This window comes from Crinia signifera, chromosome 11 (assembly GCF_055691185.1).
Source record: "Crinia signifera chromosome 11, ASM5569118v1, whole genome shotgun sequence".
Lineage (NCBI taxonomy): Eukaryota > Metazoa > Chordata > Amphibia > Anura > Myobatrachidae > Crinia > Crinia signifera.
Genome location: NC_139227.1, coordinates 68,561,592 through 68,588,045, shown reverse-complemented (window position 1 = coordinate 68,588,045; position 26,454 = coordinate 68,561,592). Strand labels below are relative to the sequence as shown.

Sequence of the window (26,454 nt, the reverse complement as noted above, 5' to 3'; positions counted from 1 at the left end):
AGGGTAGGGGAGGAGACAGGTCTCGTTCTCACAAACATCGGCAGTTCTCCTGTTGCCCTGCTCCAGGCTCTCCATCTCCCCAGCGCCTGCTGCCCCTGCTCTTCATCTCCCTGATGCCATCTCCTGTTGCCAGGCAAACCAGTCAGCTCCTGCCGGGTCCAGCAGATGATGCAGTAGAGAGCGTCCCCGGGGTCCCACTTATTTTGTAAAACTGAGTCCCTGGACTGCAATTTAGGGATGTGAGATCACTGGTTCCCTAGATTGTCCATCAACTTCTCCGGATCCAGCCCAATATCCTATTGGTCAGATCTAGCCCACTGCTCTGCTTAACCAGTCCATACGATCGGTGTCAGACCTACAGCCAAAGTTCTAGCTCATGGGTCTTCAAACTGTGGCCCTCCAGATGTTGTGAAACTACATGTTCCAACATGCATTGCCACATTTTTTTCCTATAAGAGCATGCCAAAACGGTCAGGGCATGCTGGGACATGTAGTTCCACAACATCTGGAGGGCCACAGTTTGAAGACCCATATGAATCTAGCTCATCAACACCAGCACAGGGAAACTCAAGCAGAGGGCTGTGATTTGTCTGTTGAGCCCAGCGAAAAACCACATTCCCTTGGAAGATTCCCTGGAGAAGACCTTTGTCACTGTCAGTGATTACAGTACCACTCCCAGCATTGTCTAGAAGATCTCCCTAGCTCCAGACTCTTTTCCTTATGCGTAAGAGGTGCCTTAAGCCTCTGAGTTACCATATACAGTACATGTGAAAAATATCAAAAGGGTGACTCATTTTTATAACCACTCTATATGCTTATACCTTTGTACTTGACACATTTGCTTTGACTAAGATGCCATTAAAATAAGGTAAAATAAATGTAAGTGAAAGACAGTATGGAACATTGAGAACATAGTGGGCGGTATTCAATGAGCCAGAATCGTTGGTCACAGTGATCCAGATTTAACATTCGCCTGCCAATCGCCGGTTTTTAGCTGTGAATCGCCATGCATGGGGATTCGTGGGGAGTCGCCAAGTCACCCTATTCAACGTGGCTGAGAATCGCCGGCCCTAACGGCGATTCTCAGCCATACCGGCGTTTCCCTATACAGCCGCATTAATGTAGTCAGTTGTTTAAAAAAATGCAGAGAAATGCAAGAAAAAAGCAAATTACCCTGGACAAACGCTTCCCATACAGCATACGGCAAACGCTGGGTAATCTGCTCAAAGGGCAAACGAAGGAGTGAGGTGGGGAGGAGAATCATGGGTAAGTGAGGTGCACCATGGGTAAGAACAGTGCTTTGTGGGAGAAAAAAAAATACCTGAAGAAATTAAATATATATTTGTATAGCACTTCTACGACCATGACATCACACAAGGGCAGCAAATAATAATACATTAGACTTGCATAGTTAAATAGAACACTTAAAACCAATTATTTCACATGTTCCTATAAAAGTTCACCAGAAAAAGATGACGAGGGACACTCGGTGAGGAACGGCGATATGAAAGAAGAATAAGGAATCGCCAACTTCTCATTGAATACACTTTTGGCGATTCCCCTCAACTACCGTCGATTCCCCATGTAAAATCCTATAGACAAAAAACGGCGATTTGTAGAGAATAACATTTGGCGATTGCTGCTTCATTCACCGGTCGTCATCGGCGATTTCAGCTCATTGAATAGGGTGATTCGCATTTGGGGCTCCAAAAATCACCGTCAGACACGATAAAAACACAGAATCGCCATAAAACTTGGCGATTCCGGCTCATTGAATACCGCCCATAGACTCAAGCAGACCATTAAGATACACTTTGGCCAGTATTCAATGCCTCAGATTCGCCGTTTTTTTCAGTGAATCTGGCAATTCCCTGGTTGAATGGCGAATTTTCTGTTAGAAAAAACAATTCGCCATATTCTATGGAGGCAATTCGCCATAAATGAACCACGAATGTCTGCCGATTCGCCGAAAATGATTCTCCACAATTCGCCTGTGATTTTCAATGGGGTTTTCAGTGGAATTCGCCGACAGTGTATTCAATGCTCAATTCGAGTGCTGCATTCTCCATTGAAATTCGCCATGAGTCTCCGTTTAGCATTCGTCATCTTTTTTAGGTGAACTGTAATGTGTTCTTTTAAATTAAAGCGTTTTTATTTATTTTTTTGGTGTTAAAAAATCAGAATATTTTTTCTATGAAAGGGCATGCTATTTTTATTCATATACTTGCAGCACATGAATATATTTTCAATATTTTTTTTTTTTTTTTAACCCCTTCCCGACATTTGACGTACATTTACGTCATGGTCGGGAAGCACTTCCCGACACATGGCGTAAATGTACGTCATGGATTTAAACTGTCACCGCGTCTATAGACGCGGTGACAGTTTCAACATGTCTGCTGTCCCTGACAGCAGACATGTCCGTGCATGCCCAGGGGGGGCTGCGATGCCGCCCCCCCGTCGGCGATCGCTGTGATTGGCTGTTCAGTGTGAACAGCCAATTACAGCGTTTTCCTGTGTCACCGGCGAATAACGTTCGCCGGTGACACGGGATCAGAGGTGATTGGTGCTGTAAAGTACAGCACCAATCACCGCGGGGTGTAAGGGTGACACTGGTGTCACCCCACCTCACCCCGCCCGCCCCCAAAGGCCGTGATTGGTCCGTCGGACCGACGGACCAATCACAGCCAAGGAGGGGGATTTAAACTAACGGTGACTGCACTGCAGACGCCATTCCGGTCTGGAATAGCGTGCAGTGCGGTCACCGTACCCCCCTGCCGCCATACTGACCAGAACCTTGCTCCATACTTGCTCCATACTTACCTGATCGCTGCTTCATCACTGCTTCCTGGATCCTGTTGCTACTTGTGCCTTCCTGTGAAATTGTGCTGCTGCAGTGTACTAGCTAGATAGAGAGATAGATAGAGAGATAGAGAGAGATAGAGAGATAGAGAGAGATAGAGAGAGATAGAGAGAGATAGAGAGAGATAGAGAGAGAGATAGTGTCAGAGAGTGCTATATTTTGTGCTGCTGCAGTGTGATATAGTTATAGATAGAGAGAGAGAGAGAGATAGAGAGAGAGAGAGATAGATAGAGAGGCCTAGTGACAGAGTGCTATATTTTTGTGCTGCTGCAGTGTGATAGTTATAGAGAGATAGAGAGAGATAGAGAGAGAGAGATAGAGAGAGAGATAGTGTCAGAGAGTGCTATATTTTGTGCTGCTGCAGTGTGATATAGTTATAGATAGAGAGAGAGAGATAGAGAGAGAGAGATAGATAGAGAGGCCTAGTGACAGAGTGCTATATTTTGTGCTGCTGCAGTGTGATAGTTATAGAGAGATAGAGAGAGATAGAGAGAGAGAGATAGAGAGAGATAGTGACAGATTGTGCTATATATTTTTTATATAACTGACTGCTGCCCCCTCCTTTTGTGCTGATCAGTATAAATTAACTGATCAGCAACTTTTTGGGGGCGCAGGTTTTTTTTTATATATAGATATACCTGTCAGTGCTGCTGCTGCAGTGTCATAGAGTGATAGATAGTGAGAGATAGAGAGATAGAGAGAGATAGTGACAGAGAGTGATAGAGAGTGCTAAATTTTGTGTCTGCTGCCCCCGCCTTTTGTGCTGATCACTATATCTGAGGTGATCAGCAACTTTTTTGGGGGTACAGAGGTTTTTTTTTTTATATATATACCTGTCAGTTGCACCAAAGGTTGTGCACCTGCTGCACCTCACTGGTAATCAGTGTCGCATCACTGATCACCTTTTTTTTTTGTGTGTGTGCTGTGGGGTCTTTTTTTAATTTTTTTTTTACACACACTGTGATTTTGTGGGTGTCCTGTGGCCGCTGTGCGCTGATCAGTGACGTACATCACTGATCATCTTTTTCGGCACAGGGTTGATCTATTTTATTTATTTTTTTGATCAAATTCCTGTTGCCTTTGAGCGCTGTTCAGTGACAGACGTTACTGACCAACATCTGTGCTCAATTTTTGACGCAGGACCTTTTTTTTTTTTTTTTTTTTAACCCCTTCAATTTTTTATTTTTAACCCCTTCATTTTTTTTTTTTTTTTATTGGTATAAAGTATTTAGCCCCCGTAGAGCAGCTGAGACCCCCCCCCCAACAATTGATCTCGTATGGACCCCACCACCAGACAATTTTGAGCCCCAGGTTCCTGAGTTTTTGGCCATGCCAGGAATCCAATTTGATTCCACAGGTCTCAGAGAAATTGACTTTTTCAAATTATTTTTCTCTGATGATTTTGTAAATTTAATGGTGGACCAAACTAATTTATATGCCCAGCAGTTTATTGCTCAAAACCCCACGTCATCATTTGCTAGGTGGACCCCTGTAGATGCAGTAGAGATGATGACGTTTTGGGGTCTGGTGTTTCATATGGGCATAGTAAAAAAGCCAGAAATTAGGCAATATTGGAGTACAGATGTTCTGTACAGTACTCCATTTTACCGTATGGCCATGACCCGGACTCGATTTGAGACAATTCTTAAATTTATACATTACACCGATAATGCACAGTGCCCACCCAGAGATGATCCCACCTTTGACCGGCTATTCAAAGTCAGGCCGGTCATTGATCATTTCAGTGCCAAATTTGAAGAGGTGTACATCCCTGAAAAATTTATTTGTATCGACGAGTCCCTTATACATTTTAAAGGAAGGGTTAAATTCCGCCAGTACCTTCCCAGTAAGAGGGCAAGGTATGGCATAAAAATGTATAAACTGTGTGAAAGCACCTCAGGGTACACCCACAGGTTTAGGGTTTATGAAGGGAAGGATTCAAGAATTGAACCGCCAGAATGCCCCCCCTCCCTCGTAGGTGTTAGTGGGAAAATTGTCTGGGATTTAGTGCACCCCTTCCTGGATAAAGGTTATCACCTCTATGTGGATAACTTTTACACCAGCATCCCCCTGTTTAAGGCCCTTGGTTCAAGAGGTACAGCAGCTTGCGGTACTGTGCGCAAGAACCAAAGAGGCCTCCCAAAAACGCACATTGCCCAAGTAATGAGAAGGGGTGAAAGCAGGGGAATATGCAACGAAAATATGTTGTTGGTCAAATATAAGGACAAGAGGGATGTCCTTATACTGACAACAATTCACGGAGACAGTACCACCTCCGTCCCTGTACGAGGTACCAGTACCCACACCTCAAAACCTAATTGTATCCTGGATTACAATAGGTACATGGGCGGAGTGGATCTTTCAGATCAGGTACTGAAGCCGTACAGTGCCCTGCGGAAAACAAAAATCTGGTACAAGAAGGTGGCCGTGTATATCATCCAGATGGCACTGTATAACGCTTACGTGCTATTCCGTTCTACCGGCCAGAGGGGGACATTTATGCACTTTCAAGAGGAAGTCATAAAGGGCCTAATATTTGGGAACCAGCAGGCAGAGGGCCCCAGTACTTCTAGTACTGGCCCCCGTATTGTACCAGGGCAGCATTTTCCTGATGAAATCCCCTCCACTGGAAAAAAGGGCAGGACACAAAAAAGGTGCAAAGTTTGCTATAAAAAGGGAATAAGAAAGCAAACTATTTTCCAGTGTGACACTTGCCCCGACAAACCCGGCCTATGTATAAAGGAGTGTTTTAAAATATACCACACATCTATGGAATATTAGGTTCATAATTTCACCGTGCTTCGGGGGTCTTGCTAATGCCACATAGCACCCACCATTCATTCCACCAGAATCTGAGCCGCAAAATCCAAAAATCACTCCTTCCCTTCTGAGTCCTGCCATGCACCCAACTGGTATTTTTTGGTCACATGTGAGGCATTGCAGTACTTGGGAGAAATTGGGGCACAGATTTTGGGGTGCTTTGTCTCCCTCATTCCTTGTGAAAATGAAAAATTTTGAGCCAGAACTGCATTTTTGTGTAAAAAAATGTAATTTTTCATGTTCACTGCCCACTTGTATCAAAATTGGTGAAACCCCTGGGGGTTTGAAATGTACACTATACCCCTAGATGAATTCCCTGAGGGGTGTAGTTTGCAAAATGGGGTCACTTGTGGGGGGGTTCCACTGTATTGGTGCTTTGGGGGTCTTGCTAATGCGACATAGCACCCACCATCATTCCACCAGAATTTGTGCTGCAAAATCCAAATATCACTCCTTCCCTTCTGAGTCCTGCCACTTTTTGGTCACACATGAGGCATTGCCGTACTCGGGAGAAATTGGGGCACAGATTTTGGGGTGCTTTGTCTCCTTCATTCCTTCTGAAAATGAAAAATTTTGAGCCAGAACTGCATTTTTGTGTAAAAAAATGTAATTTTTCATTTTCACTGCCCACTTGTATCAAAATTGGTGAAACCCCTGGGGGTTTGAAATGTACACTATACCCCTAGATGAATTCCCTGAGGGGTGTAGTTTGCAAAATGGGGTGACTTGTGGGGGGGTTCCACTGTATTGGTGCAACATAGCACCCACCATTCATTCCACCAGAATCTGTGCTGCAAAATCCAAAAATCACTCCTTCCCTTCTGAGTCCTGCCATGCACCCAACTGGTATTTTTTGGTCACATGTGAGGCATTGCCGTACTCGGGAGAAATTGGGGCACAGATTTTGGGGTGCTTTTTCTCCTTCATACCTTCTGAAAATGAAAAATTTTGAGCCAGAACTGCATTTTTGTGTAAAAAATGTAATTTTTCTTTTTCACTGCCCACTTGTATCAAAATTGGTGAAACCCCTGGGGGTTTTAAATGTACACTATACCCCTAGATGAATTCCCTGAGGGGTGTAGTTTGCAAAATGGGGTCACTTGTGGGGGGGTTCCACTGTATTGGTGCTTGGGGGGTCTTGCTAATGCGACATAGCACCCACCAAAATTCCACCAGAATCTGAGCTGCAAAATCCAAAAATCACTCCTTCCCTTTTGAGTCCTGCCATGCACCCAACTGGTATTTTTTGGTCACATGTGAGGCATTGCCGTACTCGGGAGAAATTGGGGCACAGATTTTGGGGTGCTTTTTCTCCTTCATACCTTCTGAAAATGAAAAATTTTGAGCCAGAACTGCATTTTTGTGTAAAAAATGTAATTTTTCATGTTCACTGCCCACTTGTATCAAAATTGGTGAAACCCCTGGGGGTTTGAAATGTACACTATACCCCTAGATGAATTCCCTGAGGGGTGTAGTTTGCAAAATGGGGTCAATTGTGGGGGGGTTCCACTGTATTGGTGCTTGGGGGGTCTTGCTAATGCAACATAGCACCCACCAAAATTCCACCAGAATCTGAGCTGCAAAATCCAAAAATCACTCCTTCCCTTCTGAGTCCTGCCATGCACCCAACTGGTATTTTTTGGTCACATGTGAGGCATTGCCGTACTCGGGAGAAATTGGGGCACAGATTTTGGGGTGCTTTTTCTCCTTCATACCTTCTGAAAATGAAAAATTTTGAGCCAGAACTGCATTTTTGTGTAAAAAAATGTAATTTTTCATTTTCACTGCCCACTTGTATCAAAATTGGTGAAACCCCTGGGGGTTTGAAATGTACACTATACCCCTAGATGAATTCCCTGAGGGGTGTACTTTGCAAAATGGGGTGACTTGTGGGGGGGTTCCACTGTATTGGTGCAACATAGCACCCACCATTCATTCCACCAAAATCTGTGCTGCAAAATCCAAAAATCACTCCTTCCGTTCTGAGTCCTGCCATGCACCCAACTGGTATTTTTTGGTCACATGTGAGGCATTGCCGTACTCGGGAGAAATTGGGGCACAGATTTTGGGGTGCTTTTTCTCCTTCATACCTTCTGAAAATGAAAAATTTTGAGCCAGAACTGCATTTTTGTGTAAAAAAATGTAATTTTTCATTTTCACTGCCCACTTGTATCAAAATTGGTGAAACCCCTGGGGGTTTGAAATGTACACTATACCCCTAGATGAATTCCCTGAGGGGTGTAGTTTTCAAAATGGGGTGACTTGTGGGGGGGTTCCACTGTATTGGTGCTTGGGGGGTCTTGCTAATGCGACATAGCACCCACCAAAATTCCACCAGAATCTGAGCTGCAAAATCCAAAAATCACTCCTTCCGTTCTGAGTCCTGCCATGCACCCAACTGGTATTTTTTGGTCACATGTGAGGCATTGCCGTACTCGGGAGAAATTGGGGCACAGATTTTGGGGTGCTTTTTCTCCTTCATACCTTCTGAAAATGAAAAATTTCGAGCCAGAACTGCATTTTTGTGTAAAAAATGTAATTTTTCATTTGCACAGCCCAGTTGTATCAAAATTGGTGAAACCCCTGGGGGTTTGAAATGTACACTATACCCCTAGATGAATTCCCTGAGGGGTGTAGTTTGCAAAATGGGGTGACTTGTGGGGGGGTTCCACTGTATTGGTGCAACATAGCACCCACCATTCATTCCACCAGAATCTGTGCTGCAAAATCCAAAAATCACTCCTTCCCTTCTGAGTCCTGCCATGCACCCAACTGGTATTTTTTGGTCACATGTGAGGCATTGCCGTACTCGGGAGAAATTGGGGCACAGATTTTGGGGTGCTTTTTCTCCTTCATACCTTCTGAAAATGAAAAATTTTGAGCCAGAACTGCATTTTTGTGTAAAAAAATGTAATTTTTCATTTTCACTGCCCACTTGTATCAAAATTGGTGAAACCCCTGGGGGTTTGAAATGTACACTATACCCCTAGATGAATTCCCTGAGGGGTGTAGTTTGCAAAATGGGGTGACTTGTGGGGGGGTTCCACTGTATTGGTGCTTGGGGGGTCTTGCTAATGCGACATAGCACCCACCAAAATTCCACCAGAATCTGAGCTGCAAAATCCAAAAATCACTCCTTCCCTTCTGAGTCCTGCCATGCACCCAACTGGTATTTTTTGGTCACATGTGAGGCATTGCCGTACTCGGGAGAAATTGGGGCACAGATTTTGGGGTGCTTTGTCTCCTTCATACCTTCTGAAAATGACAAATTTGGAGCCAGAACTGCATTTTTGTGTAAAAAAAATAATTTTTCATTTTCACTGCCCAGTTGTACCACAATTGGTGAAACCCCTGGGGGTTTGAAATGTACACTATACCCCTAGATGAATTCCCTGAGGGGTGTAGTTTGCAAAATGGGGTCACTTGTGGGGGGGTTCCTAACTTTTAGCATCTTATGGTGCCTTGAAACCTACATGGTGCCTAAAAAATAATCTCATAAAAAGGAGGCTCCAAAATCAAGTAGGTGCTCCTTCTATTATGAAGCCTGTGGTTTGGTCACCGTGCACACTAGGGCCACATATAGGATATTTATGAAAACAAAAGAATTGGGGGAATCAATTTTTAGTCACATTTCTCTAGTAAAATGTACTGTGTTCCTTATAAAAATGTATTAAAATTGCAAATCTGCAAAAAGAAATAAATTTTGAAATTTCACCTACACTTTGTTTTAATTCCTGTGAAACACCTAAAGGGTTAACAAACTTCCAAAATGCTGTTTTGAATACTGTGAGGGGTGCAGTTTTTGAAATGGCATCATTTATGGGGGTGTCTCACATACAAGTCCCTCAAAGTCACATCAGAACTGAACTGGTCCCTAAAAAAATCAGTGTTTGAAATTTTCTTGAAAATTTGAGAATTTGCTATTCATATTGTAAGCCTCCTAGTGTCCCAAAAAATTAAAAGGAAGTTGAAATAATGATGTCAACATAAAGTAGACATATGGTCTATGTTAGTTATTCACTATTTTGAGTGGTAAGATTATTTGTCTCACAAGCAGAAAATTTAACATTTTGCAAATCGCTAAATTTTCCATTTTTTCACGATATTTTGGTATTTTTCACAAAAAAACACAGACTGTATCGACCCAAATTTACCACTAATTTGAAGTACAATGTGTCACGAAAAAACAATCTCAAAACCACTGGGATAAGTAAAAGCAAAAAAAAGTTATCCCCACTTAAGTGAGACATGTCAGAATTGAAAAAAAGGGCTCTGTCAGGAACGCAAAAACTGGCTCTGTCAGGAAGGGGTTAAACAATATTTTTTTTTTTTTTTTTTACACATTCGCCAGCAGGGGGCCGGGAGCCGGAGCCGCTCATTAATATTCATATATTCACTGCACACTGATCCCGATGATCGGGACCAGTGAGTGCAGCGGCTCCGACCCCAGCAGCACCCTGCAGCCCTGGGCGTGAGGTGAGGGGAGGGAGGTGAGGGGACAGGACGGGAGGGGGGAGAGATATGCGGGGGACAAGGACCAATCTTTTGCAGATAGCAGCCACTGCTGCTTTCATTGAGCAGAGGCGGGGGAGCTGTTCTGTAGTGCTCTCCCTCCGCCATTGCACATTCGCCTGCCCCCTCCGCAATGATACTTTCCCCTGCTGATTGAGATTAGCGGGGGGGGGGGGGCTCACTGATGTCGCAGGGACGCAGCAGCAGCAGCAGACCTTTGCCTCCGGCAGCCACAGCACGGTGATGTCAGCGCTGGGGCTGCCGGAGCCGGAGGACTGCTGCTGCGGGCTGTGTGGGGGGGGACGGACACGGGGATTCGCCACTGCAGCTGATTGGCTGGCCAGAGGCGGGGGAGCTGTGCGCGGGCTCCCTCCGCCATGCCATATTCGCCTGCTGCTTGCCCCCCTCACTCATATGCAGGGAGCCCCCACAGAACAGGGACGCAGCAGCAGGACTTTTAGCTCCGGCAGCCACAGCACGGTGATGTCAGCGCTGGGGCTGCCGGAGCTGGAGGACTGCTGCTGCGGGCTGTGCGCGCTGGGGGGGTGGGGTGGGGGGGGTGGAATCGCCACTACCATTCCCCACTACCATGCGCCTGTATTCGAAGTCAGGGGCAGCGAGCCCCTGACGCATTGAATAGTGTGGGCTGGGGGAGCCACACGAATTCAAAATCAGCGATATTTGCTGGCGAGCACACAGCGAATCCAAAACAGGATTCGCTACCTTGCGCTCGCCAGAGCATTGAATACCCCTATTTGAAGCTAGCCATACACCAGACCAACTTTCCTTCAAACATTAACTCCAAGGATAATTATGAGACAAGGGATCATTTTCTAAGAGACAATGATCTACTCTTCACATGCACTGTTATAACCAGTGGTAACAAACCCTGGTCCTGTATGTTTTTTGGGTTCATAGTGACTACAATACAATCTCATATGGTTGTCACCTACAGCACTTAAGTACCTTAAGTTGCCCACAATTTGCGTTTCCCCAAGGCACACAGTAATCACTTACAGCTCTTAAGGCTCATACACACTGGGCGATTTTGCGCTGAAGGCAACTCACTTTAACCGTTTGAGCTGCTTTCAGCTCAAAAGCCGCCCAGTGTGTATAGTCTGGTGATGAGCGCTCATCATAGGCGTGCGCAGCCCATTTAATTAGGAGGTGCACCGTCAAAGGGGTGTGTCTAGCACCACCTATTGGGCGTGTCTAGCATTGCCAATCATGAATGTTTACCAACATATATTGGTTCTCACTAAAATATAAAATGTCTCTCAGCCACAAGATAATCTCCGGCCTATTTCAGTTTTAATATTCTTTTTACTCTGTATAACAGTACATGCATATAAAGTAAAAAATATATATGGACTATACAGGTATGTAGTGATATGACAATGGTCTAGTACAATTAACAATGCAAAACACACAATTGATTGATGGTACTAATTTTAATGGAATACAGGACTAAAAAGCAAAATACTTTGGTAAAAGGTAATGCTGGTATTGCTAGTGGCAGGGAGTTGTTCATAAGGGTGGGCACAGCATTTGGGGGTGCCTGTGCACCCCTAACACTCAATGTGCGCACACCTATGGCGCTCATGCGCGAACCCGCAACATCTCCAGCCACCGGTCATCTACTGGCTGCTCATCCCGAGGGGGATGGCTTTCCATAGTGTCCTGTTATGGAAACCCGTCCACCCCGGGTAAAATCGATTGGACAGTCGAAAATTGGTCAGTGTATGCACTGAGAGATTTTCAGCCCAGTGATTTTCCCCCTTCATCGCTGTGCATACATGCTGGAAAGAAACCCGCAGTGTGTATGCTCCTTTACCCAGGAGGCTACTGCTCTTTCAAGGATGATTATTACATTATTGAGGCAAACTGCTCACTATTTGCTGTGATAGTGAATTGCTCAAATTGTAATTCACCCATTTGATTAGGGTCAAGATGTCTGAAGGCAATGTGTTTACACAAGAAAAACTACTTACATATAATAAATCAGAATGTTACTGTTATTCATTATTATTATAGTTATTACAGTATATATTGTATTTTTAAGATTCTGCAAAAATGTACACAGTGCTGTACACAGGGATGTACAGAGTACACATAAAACAACAATGACTGGGCATAATTAGATCTTAAACACAAAGTACAAGGAATACCGTAGCATAGGTGTCAATATTAATATTACAGCTAACTGGGAAGGACAGATAATGGGCATGAGATGGGCAAATCACTGAAGCTAGGAGACAGGGGAAGTAATCAGTGCAGTATAGGCAATCCTATACCCATATGATTATACAGGGACAAAATTATTGAAGAGGAGGAGGCAATTAAGCAGAGCATTGGTGACAAGGGAATAGGCTACGTAAGGGAAGAGGGCCCTGTCCATAAGAGCTTGTATTTTAACAGGAAGGAAGAATAGTTTAAAGGTAAACTGGTAAAGATAGTTGGTGCAGGGTTGGAAAAGTATTGGTTAATTATTGCTTAACAAATTGGGGCATATTCAATGCTGCTGGCGAGCTGTCACAGCTTGCATGGTCAGTATTCAACTGACCCCCTGCATTCGCTGATTCCCCCTCGCTCCAAAAACAGAGCGAGGGGGATCGCGTATGCGGCCACTAAAACAGCGGCTAAATGCAGCGAGCTCCTTGCACAAGCCGCGAGCCTCTCTGTTTGGGGAATCCTCGCCGTCCTGTGACAGCGAGGATTCCCCTGGAATGTAGAATTGGGTGAGAGGCCGGGGCGGGGGTTAAACGGGGAGGATCGCTTGTTTTCTGTGATCCCCGCTGTTTGACCCCCTCGCTGGCCACATTGAATACGGACCATTGTCTTTTAGGGATCTTGAGTTATAAGTCATGTCTAACAGAATTACTTACATGGGTTCCCAAGAGGGAAATGACTCTCCAGGTTATGGATCCTTTGCAGAACATCACACAGTGCGGACTTCAGCAGCATAACTTCCTTCTCCTGTGCCCATAGACGGCTCTCCCACCCAGCTGTTGGGCACTCATCTGTGTAAAATGAAACAATGCTTCACCAGGCTGCTCCGAACTATACATTAGCCATTATGATGCAACAGTATAACGAGTATATCAGCGTCTTTTGTCAATTTTAGGATACAAATCACGGGTGAAATTTAGTAGGATGAGATATTCAGAAAGTGAGAGATTTGGTGAGAAATCTCCAGTTTTTTTACACCGGCAATCATTTACTTTACTTTAAATGATTGCCAGATCTCTTACTTTCTGAATCTCTCATTCTATTAAATTTCCCCCACATTTGTATTATGGAAGTATATTTGCCAATCACAAGTACATTACGGGGGGTATTCAATCCAGGATCACGGCTGCCGATCCCTCCCGACAGCCGTGATCCTGGCCAGTTTCTGTTTTGATCGACAGCAGAACGACAGACGAGACTGAATGTCCCACCTGCCAATCGGAGCAGAGGGGGCGTGGTCGCAAATTGTTGCTCTGCGGCCGGGATCAGCATTCAATAGGGACCCACCGCTATTTCCCCAGTCAGGAAAATGTATAAATCCCACTCCCATTATTCATCTTATCACACATCATGCCAATAGTTTGTAGTCTAATTCCGAATCTTGAATCTCACGGTTTACCACATTTCAGAATTGGGGCCAGATGTATCAAGCTTCAAAAAGTGATAAAGTGAAGAGTGATAAACAACCAGCCAATCAGCTCCCACCTTTAATTTTTTTCAAACCCAGCCTGTAAAAAGAAAGGTAGGAGCTGATTGGCTGGCTGTTTATAACTCTCCATTTTATCACTTTTTAAAGCTTGATACATCCTTGGCCCTTGGTCTTCAGTACATTTTTTATAGAATTGTCAGCAAAGAAAATATTGTGAGTTGGCATTTCTGTTCATGGCACTGGAGCCAGCACTGAGGGTGTTTGAAGGGTTTCGGATTATTAGGGAGGGAGTGTCTAGATCAACTTGATTGGTCGACAGGCAGACAGTTGACACATGAAAAAAGGTGGACATGCATTAGGTAGACGTGGTCGAAAGATTGATACAATCAAAACATCAACATGTGCAAAGGTCAACATGAGTTTTTCCTTTTTATTAGTGTTTATGTCGACAAAGGTCGACGTGGACACCATCTCCATGTATCGCTTTGGTTGCCATGCTTTAGCCACTTTTACAATCTAACTCTATGCCCACTTGAATGGTAATGTGTGAACAAGCCATTATATTAAAAAAAATGGTATTTGCTTAGTGGGCTTTTCTGCGTAGGAAAATCGCATCGCAACGCATGGGCCATTTTAGGGTCGTGCGATGCGATTTTCCTATGTAATTTATTTACTGCTCTCTCTGCCCCAGGCCATCACTTCGCATCGCATCTGCCGCAAAAACGAATGCAATCGCATGCGATTTTATTGGGTGTGCGATGGCATGACATTAGGTATACAATAATATGATTGTATGTCCCCAAAATAGGTTTAACGCATCCCCCCACTATCCACGCCACCCCGAAGCGTGGCAAGCACAGCAAGCCCCACGAGGGGCGGCAGTACGCGTCCTCCGACTTTTTCATTCCCCCACTATCCACGTCGGCGTAGAGTTGATTATATATAGTGTGGCGAGCGGACGCAGAATACATGTGAAGTAATCCGCGTCCGCTCACCACGCTTCGGGCTCGGTGGCTCGCTGCGCTCGCCACACTATATAACTTCAACTCCACGCCGACGTGGATAGTGGGGGAATGAAAAGGTCAGAGGACGCATTCCACTGCGCTCGCCACGCGTCGGGCTGGCATGGATAGTGGGGGGGTGTGGGTGCGTTAAACCTATTTTTTGGACATAAAATCATTATTATGTCATGGCATCGCACACCCTATAAAATCGCATGTGATTTTGCGGGACATGCGATGCAATGCAGTGGGGTACAATAAGCATAGAAAAAATTACATTAAAAAAAATCGCATTGTTTAGTATTATCGGATGAAGAGTTTACAGTCTGGAATGAAGCTGAGCAATAACATAATTGGTATAGTGACCAGATGTAACTGGGGGAGAGCTGTGTATGGTCAGGCGTATTGACTGTCTTATCTGTAGGAATAGTATAGGATGGGCGTGTATGTCTGCAGACATAGCAGAGATGGGTGTGTAAACTTGAATTACAGTGGTAAGTGTGAAAAAATAGTATAATTATGGGGTGGGGAGACAACAGCGCAGGAATAAACATAGCATGTAGTGTACACATATGTCATACCACCAGCACAGGTGTCATGAACCAAAGGAGACAGGGTTTTTTTTTAAATATGATTGGGGGGTGCTTGCATTTCATTCACTATATGACTCACAGGTAGGGATGCCAATCCTGGGGCATTTTTTCAATCCCGGGACTCAGGATTGAAAAGTGCTGGGGCGGGCGGGTGGCCGGGAGCGCTGGGTGGGTCTGTTACTGCTAAGTAACAGACCGTTTAAAAAGAGACAGGAGCTGATTGGGAAATCGCATAGCATCGCGTGGGCCATTATAACGGCATGTGATGCGATTTCCCTACGGTGCCGTACGTAGGAAATCTAGGCACCGTGCTAGGAGACAAGTACCAAAAAAATCATTAAAAAATTGCATTTCGACCTTCTGTGTCAACCTCTGTCAAGTGTCGACCTTGTTGTGCCTGTCAAGCATTAGTGGTCGACCTTTTGACTGTCGACCTAATGATCCCTAATATTTGTGCTACCCTCATTTATGATGTATGAAGCAGTGATAATGGAGGAGAAGAGATAATGTGCCTGGTACTTTATCAGCGGCCAATCGGCTCCTGTCTCTTTTTAAGCGCAGTCTGTTACTTAACAGTCAGTAGCTGACTGACCATTGATAAAGTACCAGGCACTTTGGGCTAGATTCTCTAATCTTCAAAAGTGATAAAATAGAGAGTGATAAACAGCCAGCCAATCAGCTCCAACCTGCCATGTCACAGACTGTGTTTGAAAAATGTCAGGTAGGAGCTGATTGGCTGGCTGTTTATCACTCTCCATTTTATCACTTTTGAAGCTTAAGGCCCCCATACACTATACGATTTTGGGACGATTTCATCCGATTTCGGCACTTTGGGCCGATAACCGGATGAAATCGCCCCAAAATCGCAGGTGTGTGATGTATGATCCGATCCGATGCGCGGTCCCGTGCGCATCGGACCGGATCAGGGAGGTCGGACGGTCAGCACATAAGATCATCCGACCTCCCTGTATGCTATGCATATGCCTGCCCACCTGTCAGGCATATGCATGCAGACACCGGGGGGCGGGGGAGCACGGCGGGCAGACACACTGACCTGGCTGGGCAGCTGTGATCACAAATAGCAGCGCTGCCGCTGCGGGACGGGACGGGACGCACAGTGGCGGCTATTAGATTTTTAAAATCCCTGTCAAATGACAGGCCGTTCTGTGATTGGCTGAGAGCTCTCTCAGCCAATCACAGTACGGCCGGTCATTTGACAGGAATTTTGAAAATCTAATAGCCGCCACTGTGCGTCCCGTCCCATCCCGCAGCGGCAGCGCTGCTATTTGTGATCACAGCTGCCCGGCCAGGTCAGCATCACTCGCCGCCGCCCGCCCCCACTACTGCCGCCGCCCGCCCCCACTACTGCCGCCGCCCGCCCCCACTGCTCCTCACCGCCCTGCAGCTCCCCATTTGTTTTACATGTGATAAATCGCAAGCGATTTATCACATGTAAAAACTGGCTCATCAAGTGCCAAATTGTATTTGAGCCTCCCGGGGAGCTGCCGGGCGGCTCACAGGAGAATTGGGTCCGACTTGTCCTAAGGACAAGTCGGCCTAATGTATGGGGGCCTTTAGAGAATCTGGCCCTTTATCACTTCTCCCTTATCACTGCTTCACACATCTACCCCTGTGAGTCATATAGTGAATAAAATGCAAGCACCCCCAATCATATATATATATTTTTTTAAACAGACTCCTTTGGTTCATGACACCTGTGCTGGTAGTATGACATATGTGTACACTACATCCTATGTTTATTCCTGCGCTGTTGTCTCCCCACCCCATAATTGTGCCATTTTTTCACACTTACCACTGTAATTCAAGTTTACACGCCCATCTTATACTATTCCTACAGATAAGACAGTCATACTGACCATACACAGCTCTTCCCCAGTTACATCTGGTCACTATATCAATTATGTTGTTGCTCAGCTTCATTCCAGACTGTAAACTCTTCATCCAATAATACTAAACAACAAATGTTATTTACTGGTAACTTTCTAACCAGTCCTTATTCAGATCCGTTTGCATTCGCACGGAGGACCGATGTTTAGCGTCTGCGCATGCGCGACCATCGAATGATTTCTTCCCGCCTGCGAAAGTACGATTATGTAAAACATCCATTCGCAGCCGCGCGGGTGGTCATGTGAGCGAGGGGGGGGCGGCTGCACTGCATGCAGCGGGCTGCGCCTAAATGGACTTGCAAGGCTGCAAAATTTGTCAATCAGAATAAGGACCCAAATATATAAGAAACCACTCCATGTTATCAATGTATAGGGCTCACGTGGAAGTGTTCAGGAGCATACATGTCACATTATATTTATACAAGGGTATAAACCAGTGGTTCCCAAACTTTTTAAAATTGCGGCACCCTAGAGTATTAGAATTTTTTTCATGGCACCACTAGGCCAAATGATTTTTATGGAGATTTAAAAAAAAAAAAAAAGATTTAATTAACTAATTTCTGTTCACATTTCATCCTTTTATTCAACTATGTGGCGAGGGACAACATTGACAGACAAAATCTCTGTATTTGCCTATTAAATTGACCAAAAATAATTGGAATTGGTCCAGGGCCACCAATGCAAGCCACCCCTGCAAGGTTCCCGAGGCGCCACAGTACACAGTTTGGGAACCACTGGTATAAACAAATCCTATGCAATAGGGAAATAGTATATGCAGGAAACTACAGGCAAGCATGCATGAGGTAGCCCTAGTCACATGCAATAGGGAAATAGCATATGCAGGAAACTATATGCAAACGTGCATGATTTAGAGCCAGCAGCTGATCAGACACATATGTGTTGCACATACTGAAGAGCTGAGCGCTGTGTACTACCATAGACTTTATGAGAAGCAACTCACCTGCAGATTGGTCCTCCTCCATTGCAGCGCAGCAGTCCTCCTGACAGGGGGCTGTCACTAACTTGTAACCCTCCTTAGTTCCTCTCTTGGGAGTAGTAGCTGTGAGAACAGTAGTACAGGGGTGGTTGCTGTCCACTACTCCTCCAATACACGTTCCCTACACAGATCCCCCTCTCTCTCTCTCGCCTGGTCTCCCCTCCTTCTTCTGTGGTTCTTGTCTCTCCCCTCCGTCCCTTCCTCTCCCCCGCACTCTCTGTTCCTCCCTCCCCGACAGAAGAGACAGTCTGTGTCAGGGCAGTGACTGTCCCTCCCTCAGGAAGCGCGTCTCAATCAGACAGCGGCACTAAGTAATACAGTGAGTGGTGCAGAGAGAGCAGAGGGGGGAAAAGCGGAGGAGGGGACAGTCAGAGAGGGACATGGAGGGGAAAGTTGTTAAACAAATTGTTGCAATAGAGATGCAGTCAGACCGGCCGAGGCTGAGTCAGGATTCACAAGTACTGTCTAGCATCGTGGTTGCAGGGTTGCCCAAGAGAGAGCAGTACAGCAGACATTTGCCACAAAGTGCAGGGACCATACACGACAAATGTAACACACACACACGCTCACATCTGAATAGAACACAATTCCACCTATATGTCCACAACACATCCTCAGAACTATAGGGGCCCATATATAATGGATCGCATTTACAATGTAAATGTTACAATACAATGTTACCGCCCAGGATCGCATTGTAAAATGAGATCCCATTGGCCGGATGTATGATACCTGAGGGCGCAGGGACAGGGCTCCAAAAACAGCCCGTCCCATCGTGCTGAGCTGGAAGCTGGGGGGTCTGCGAATGCGCGGATATCGCTGACCGCATTGCCGCTGGGACAGTGCGATCCGTAGCCCATAGGCTACAATGCCATCTCAGAATGGCGATAGCCCAGGGACGCGAACCGCTGCTGCCCAAATTTGATACATTGCACAGCTTCGTATACATTATAGAAACCTATGGGGATGCAGCTGACGGCGATGTAAGGGGGATCGCAGCAGGGATCGGAGACAGACAGACAAAAATTATTGCGGCATGTTTACAAATCGTTTGTTTGAATAGGAAAGGAGGGGAACAGTCCAGTATTACTAACTCACCCTAACTAGTCCTGCCTGGGGTCCGTTTATTTGGACGCTCCGGGCGGCAGCGGGCGGCACGGGTCCTGCGCTAGTATGTGCCGGCTTCTGTCGGGTAGCTTTAGAGTGCGGCAGAGCGGCGGCTTGTAGCGGCATAGGTTTATATGGGGGATGTGAAGCTGCTTCGCAGCCTGGCATCGCAGCCCTGGGCTATCGCCATTCTAATGTGGCGATAGCCCGTTGTAGCCTATGGCTACATATCACACTGCCCGAGGGGCAGTGCGGTCAGCGGGGTCGCGGGGGGGGTCAGATAATAACCACGCATGCGCAGAACCCCCGGCTTCCAGGTCAAGGCTTCGCAGGGACGGGCAGGGTCGCGGAAGGGTCAGCGCGTAACACCCCCCCGGCTCCAGGCATTCAGAGCCCTGTCCCTGCGCCTGCCAGATGATAAATCCCGGCTGTATTGCAGGATACCGCAATGCGATGTCCGCCAATGTCACCGCGCCGGCATCGCCTTCTAATGATAAATGCGCCCCTGAACCTGCTGCACATAAGATAAATCGGAATTGCAGCCATCAGAGCACATTGCAGCAGCTGGGATATATCCCATTTGATTTCCCCTGAACCCTGCATGTAAAAATGGCACATCAAGTGCCAAATCGGATGGAACTGGAAGGAATCCTGGGGAGCTGCCAGGGGCAGGGCCGGTGTACGGCTTCTCAGCACCCTAGGCAAAACTTCAACTCCCCCCTACCCCCCCCCCCCTCCCAATTTTTTTTTTTTAATCATGTGGTCCTCCAATTCCCTCTCCCCCCTGGGAAGGTGGCTAAGTCCCCTGCTTTCCCTGGAGGTCCTCTGCACCCTCCCCTTTGCCACCCACAACAGAGTACAAGGGGGAGGGGGCAGCAATGTAGGAAGTATGACTCAAGGGAAAGTATAGAGGTCTTAGTACTTCCACAGCTACCACCTGCATTAAGTACAACAAGGATCCTCATAGACAGCCTTGATTTTTAGATTTTTATACTTGGTGGTGCCCCCCCAGATCCCGGCGCCCTAGGCAGCTGCCTAAAGCTGCCTAGTGGTAGAGCCGGCCCTGGCCAGGGGAGTGCAAATGGTATGCGACTTATGCCTCAGACAGGTGGCATTAATGTATGGGGTCCTTAAGCCAGTTTTGGCTTTTTTTATGTGTCGTTCATACTTACATTTTGCTGTTCCTCTCCATGAGATCTTGGAGGGAAGGTCCAAGGTGATGGTGTTAGGATGTGGCAACACGATTTGGTGTAAGCACAACCTCACCCACTACTAAAATATGTAAAAAATGCTCTTCCTGGGGAAATTCACCTACTGATACTTCTTAAACATTAGGTCAGAGAAGGCAAGCATGGGCTAGCTCCAGCGTGTATAATAAAACAGTTAAAAGTCAATCAAATTTGATCTTGCAATACAGAAAACTAAAGTCACATACACACTACACAATATTTTTTAAAGATATTACTCAGAGGGGTCTTTCTGAGTGATATCTTAAAAAAAAAAAGTAGTGTGTAGGGTGGCCGATCCCGGGATCGGCGGGATCCCGGGATTTGGCCCCAAAATGTCCGGGATTTCAATCCCGGGATTGGATAGTCCAATCCGGGGATTTTGGGATTAGACTGCGCATGCACAGTCTAATGCCGTGCAGTGTCTGACTGAGCACAGTTCCCAACCCAGCGTGCGGCAAGCTGGTTCCGGCCACTGTCACTCACTGTTGGGTGGTGAGCAGGTTCAGACGCCGGAGGTGCAGCGATGTGGCCTGCGCAGTGTGACCTATGGATCACGCTGCGCAGGCCGCAGTGCTGAACCCCCTCGCTGCCCGACTTTGCCCGGCTACACACAGTGACACAATCACCACCCTCCGACGTCTCACCAGCAGCCTGCCTCCATTCCACTGCGGCCTGCCCCGTTGCACTAAAATAAGGCAATGTGGGGCTGACGGGGATTGTTTTCTTTAAGGGATGCCAATCCCGGGATTGAGTTTTTTCAATTCCGATTTCGGGATTGGCATCCCTAGCATTGTGTATGCTTAATATCAATAACGATGTGCGCTGTGACGTATTATTAATGACCTCTCGATCGTCTGAACATGCAGGACAATTTTGGCTGCATGTCCAGCAGGGTCCCGGTGACGTCAATGAACAATCTTGCTCAGTGTGTACGCACTATATAATCCACCCACGGCACTGTCAATAACATTAATGATATAGGCAGTGCAGCTGGCTGCCTAATGTGTATGGGGCTTAAGTAAGACGTAGGCTGGCATATAACCGGTAAGGAAAATTTCATGCAAGTAATGTTACATGTCTGTAATGCTCTGGACATGTGGCCAAAATTCTCACAAATCTGTTTTATTGCTGTAGACAAATCCATTAATTTGCCAGAATTATGGACAGCATAGGTGAGCCATCTCACACATAGGCATGTATTCAATGCCGGTGCGAGGGGGTTAAACTGCGAGGATCGCAGAAAACCAGTGATCCTCGCCGTTTAACCCCCGCGCCGGCCGCTCGCACTATGCAACGTTCCGGGGGAATCCTCGCAGTCACAGAACTGCGAGGATTCCCCTAAACTGCGAGAGCCGCGGCTAGTGCAGCAAACTCGCTGTAATTAGCCTTGGCTCTCGCAGCTTTTGGAGGCACATTCGCAAATTCCCCCTCGCTCAAAAAACGGAGCGAGGGGGAATTTGCGTATGAGGGGTGTCAGTTGAATACTGACAGGGTGAGCGGTGACTGCGAGCAAAAAGTCCTGCTCGCAGTCACCGCTCGCCCACGGCATTGAATATATGCCATTGACTTACATAGGCAAAGCTGTATGGTACAAAACACTACTTTCCACTATGTAATTACATATTAATTATAATACCCAATAAGTGATCACGCTGCTGGCACATGCAGAGGAAATATAAGTGACATATGTATTCACTCTATCAGAGCGTGCTTCTAATCAGGCTTCTTCTACAGGATGTTTATTCTATTTTTTTACATGTCACTAAAGGCACCACATAATGGGCCTGATTCAGACCTGGCTGCATATATTTGCTGCCTAGCGAGCAGGTTAACGCAGCCCAACCAAACTCCCCACCAGCCCCCTCTGCTGAGCGAATCCCCGCACTAGCATGCAAGGGAATGTGTACACTAACACATCCGCTCACATGCGGCCACAAGGAGGAGAAATCATTTGATGGTCGCTCAGCACTGAATGATTTCTCCAGCCTTCTCTCCGAAAGGTAAATCTATACTTACTTTTCAGATCTGCCGAATTGGGGGCGGATTCTGTCATGTGACATCAGCCCCCCACCCTGAGGATGCATGGGCACATCTGCATTCACAGGGCTATGCTGCGTGTGTTTCCACAGGTACGCTCAATGCTTTTTGTGGGCGCTCCTATAAAACTCTGTGTCCGCCCCCTGCCCGCCCACCATTGAGCAAACTCCCCGGCAGTGTTCCAAAGGTGTTGGCTCCTGTGGTTTGCACATGCGCATAAATGGATCCAAAATTACTTTTCATTCGGAAGTGGTTTTTCATATATTTGACACATGTGATGCTGATGTCCATAGCATCCAATTAAATCCTGTCTATCACTTTCTAGGATCAATAGAGAGAGGTTAACTTGGCTTTGCTTTGTTGCTATGGGAAACGGCACCACTTGTCATTAGAATCTTTATACCCGTTTTGACAGAATTGAAGGCTCAGAAAACGAATTTCTCACTGACTTGAGGTAACGCTCCCACTCACAACAACCTTTGTGAAACATTGAAGAGAAATCTGAACAGATCTTATAGAACATATATAAAATATATAGAACTTATATAAAACCCGGTATAATTTGGAGCCTAACGTGTTATTGGAAGTATGAATAAAAACTGCTTCTCCTACAGATTTATATAGATTTCGGTGTATTGCTTTGATGTCTGTTTAGTAAGCCTTGGAGTACTTCCGAAATGTATAATGTAGGGACCGCAAAAGGAATCTCCAATATCTTCTACGATCCCTCCTGCTGCGCTCGCAGCCACATGACCCATATCTTACCCAGATTGCAATATTGTATATGCGATCCATAGTAAATGGAACTGAGAATGAGCATAATACAGTACAAAAACAATGAAGCACAGAAAAGCGTTTTTTTTTTTTAAATACATAGAGCACATATATACTAAAGGAACAATGAAGAAAATGCTAAATAACAGGGAAATCTTGTGTCTATTTTTGAAGGATTTTTAGAGCAGGAGCCTCTCATATTGTGGAGGGAAGAGAGTTTGATAGAGTCAGAGTAGCATAGCTAAAAGCCAGATGATTTCAATGGGGCCAGATGGGATACATCCAAGGATACTAAAAGAGCTCAAAGGGGAGCTGGTAAAACCAATAACAGAATTATTCAACCAGTCACTAGCTACTGGAGTAATCCCAGAGGACTGGAAAACAGCGAATGTAGTCCCACTGCACAAAAGTGGAAGCAAAGAAGAGGTAAGCAACTATCGACCAGTGAGCCTTACATCAGTAGTAGGGAAATTGATGGAAACACTCTTAAAAGAAAGAGTTGTAGAATATCTCAAAACCAGCAATTTACAGGATCCAAAACAGCATGGGTTTTCTGGGGGAAGATCATGTCAAACAAATCTTATTGACTTTTTAGACTGGCTGACTAAAGTAATAGATCAAGGTGGGGCTGTAGATGTAGCTTATCTAGACTTAAGTAAGACTTTTGACACTGTCCCACATCGCAGACTGTTAAATAAACTTGAAAGCTTGGGATTGGATTCTAAGATAGTTGAATGGATAAGAGCATGGTTGCAGGACAGAAAACAGAGAGTTGTAGTAAACGGAGTACAGTCAAAGGAGGGAAAGGTTACAAGTGGAGTACCCCAGGGATCTGTACTTGGACCAGTGCTTTTTAATATCTTTATTGGTGATATTGCAAATGGAATTGAGGGTAAAATGTGCCTTTTTGCAGATGACACAAAAGGTATGCAACAGGGTAGACACACCAGGAGGGGTAAAACAAATGATTGATGATCTAGGTAGATTAGAGGAATGGTCAAGAGCATGGCAACTACAGTTTAATGCCAAAAAATGCAAAATCATGCACTTGGGTTGCAAAAATCCAAAGACTAAATATAGTATAAATGGCACTATAATGGAAACTACTGAGGAAGAGAGAGATCTAGGTGTCACTATTTCAGGGGACTTAAAGGCAGGTAGGCAATGTAACAAAGCAATGAAGAAGGCAAGTCAGATGCTTGGTTGCATAGGGAGAGGTATCAGCAGTAGAAAGAAAGAAGTAATAATGCCACTGTATAGGTCATTGGTACGACCTCATCTAGAGTATTGTGTTCAGTTCTGGAGGCCATATCTCCAGAAGGATATAAATACATTAGAGACTGTACAAAGAAGGGCAACTAAAATGGTGCATGGCCTACATCACAAAACGTACCAGGAAAGACTAAAAGATCTTAATATGTATACTTTAGAGCAGAGAAGGGAAAGGGGGGACATGATAGAAACTTTCAAATATATCAAGGGTTTTAACAAGGTACAGGTGGGAGACATTCTTCACAGGAAGAGGAGCAGCAGAACACAAGGACATGCACTGAAACTAGAGGGAGGAAGATTCAGGGGAAATTTGAGGAAGAATTACTTCACAGAAAGAGTAGTAGATAAGTGGAATAGCCTCCCATCAGAGGTGGTAGAGGCAAATACAGTAGTACAATTTAAACATGCTTGGGATAGGCATATTGATATCCTTACAAAAAATTAAGGATCAAATATGGTTTGAGGTAACATGTTTAAAAAAGGGGCAGACTAGATGGGCCAAGTGGTTCTTATCTGCCGTCAAATTCTATGTTTCTATGTTTCTATGATTTACAGGAGATTCTAGGTACTAAAACCCCCATACATGAGAGAAGTTGGATCTGATTTCCCTGGCAGCTCCCCGGAAGGGGTCACATATAGTACAATTAGGCACTTGATGTGCCCTTTTTTTCATGTGATAAATCGTGGGAGCTGCAGGTGGAGGGAGCTGGGAGCCGAGCTGGGGGGAATGCTGACGGAGCCAGGAGCCGAGCTGAGGGTGCTGGGCTGAGGGAGAATAAAAAAAAACATACAAATGAATGGTCAGCCACTGACTGGCTGCGAGAGCTCTAAGCCAATCAGCGGCTACCTATTCATTTGTATGATTTTTTTTTGTATTTGCACGCCACCCGGCTCCTCCCTTCTGGCTCTCTACATCTCCCTGCCTGGCTCTCGGAGACCCCCCACATCGGATGCAATACATGGCTGAACATTACATTTATTTTATTTTTTTATTATTATATATTCTTTATTTGCATTTTTGCATATTAAACAAAGCAATCCCCTAAATGGGGGTTTATCATAAAAAAATTCACATTACATTTACATTTCATACAGTTCAATCATAATAAACCACCCCTATAACACCCCCCCCCCCCCCACCCTGAAAGCCCCCCCCCCACCCCCGCTTGGTCAAACTAGAGCTTGATATACCTTGATGTTCATGTTGTCTTTGTTGGGGGATTCCTGAACTTCCCTACTTATCTAGCTATATAGTTGCGGATGTACTATAGCTATTAAACCTGTTACTTTTGTATATATATTTTTATTTTAATTTATCTCCTTTGGCCGTTTTTCTTTCCCCGCTTATTACATCCTCATTCTTATCAGTGTTTATCTATATTATATTTTGTGATTACATTACATTTATCTTATGTGTAGCACATACAGGACTGCACATCAGATCGTATATCATACACATGTTATTTGAGCCAATTTCATGGCCCAATCCACTGGAATTGGGTGAAATTGTGCCCAATTTGCATAGTGTATGGGGCCTTAAGAATCCTTCAGCTACAGATAATAGTAACCTGCAGGGCAGTATGAATTCTAAAGCTGATTCAGATCCTTTGGACCCTGGTCATGTAGGACTGTCTTCAAGATTGGCTTTCTGACTTTCAATCTGCTATCTTACAGGCAGCCAGTG

General features: G+C 45.4%; 1 protein-coding gene across 1 annotated transcript in view; it reads right to left on the bottom strand.

The window, feature by feature from the left end:
* Positions 1–18,648, bottom strand: part of EML3 (EMAP like 3) — an 89,411-nt gene extending 70,763 nt beyond the window's left edge. The window contains exons 1-2 of the mRNA XM_083164814.1: positions 18,316–18,648; positions 13,081–13,215 (exon numbers count right to left, since the gene is read on the bottom strand). Coding sequence (XP_083020940.1) covers positions 13,081–13,215; positions 18,316–18,337 — 157 coding nt within the window. The 5' untranslated portion in view covers positions 18,338–18,648. The remainder of the gene's footprint in view (positions 1–13,080; positions 13,216–18,315) is intronic.
* Positions 18,649–26,454: the final 7,806 nt, after the last annotated feature.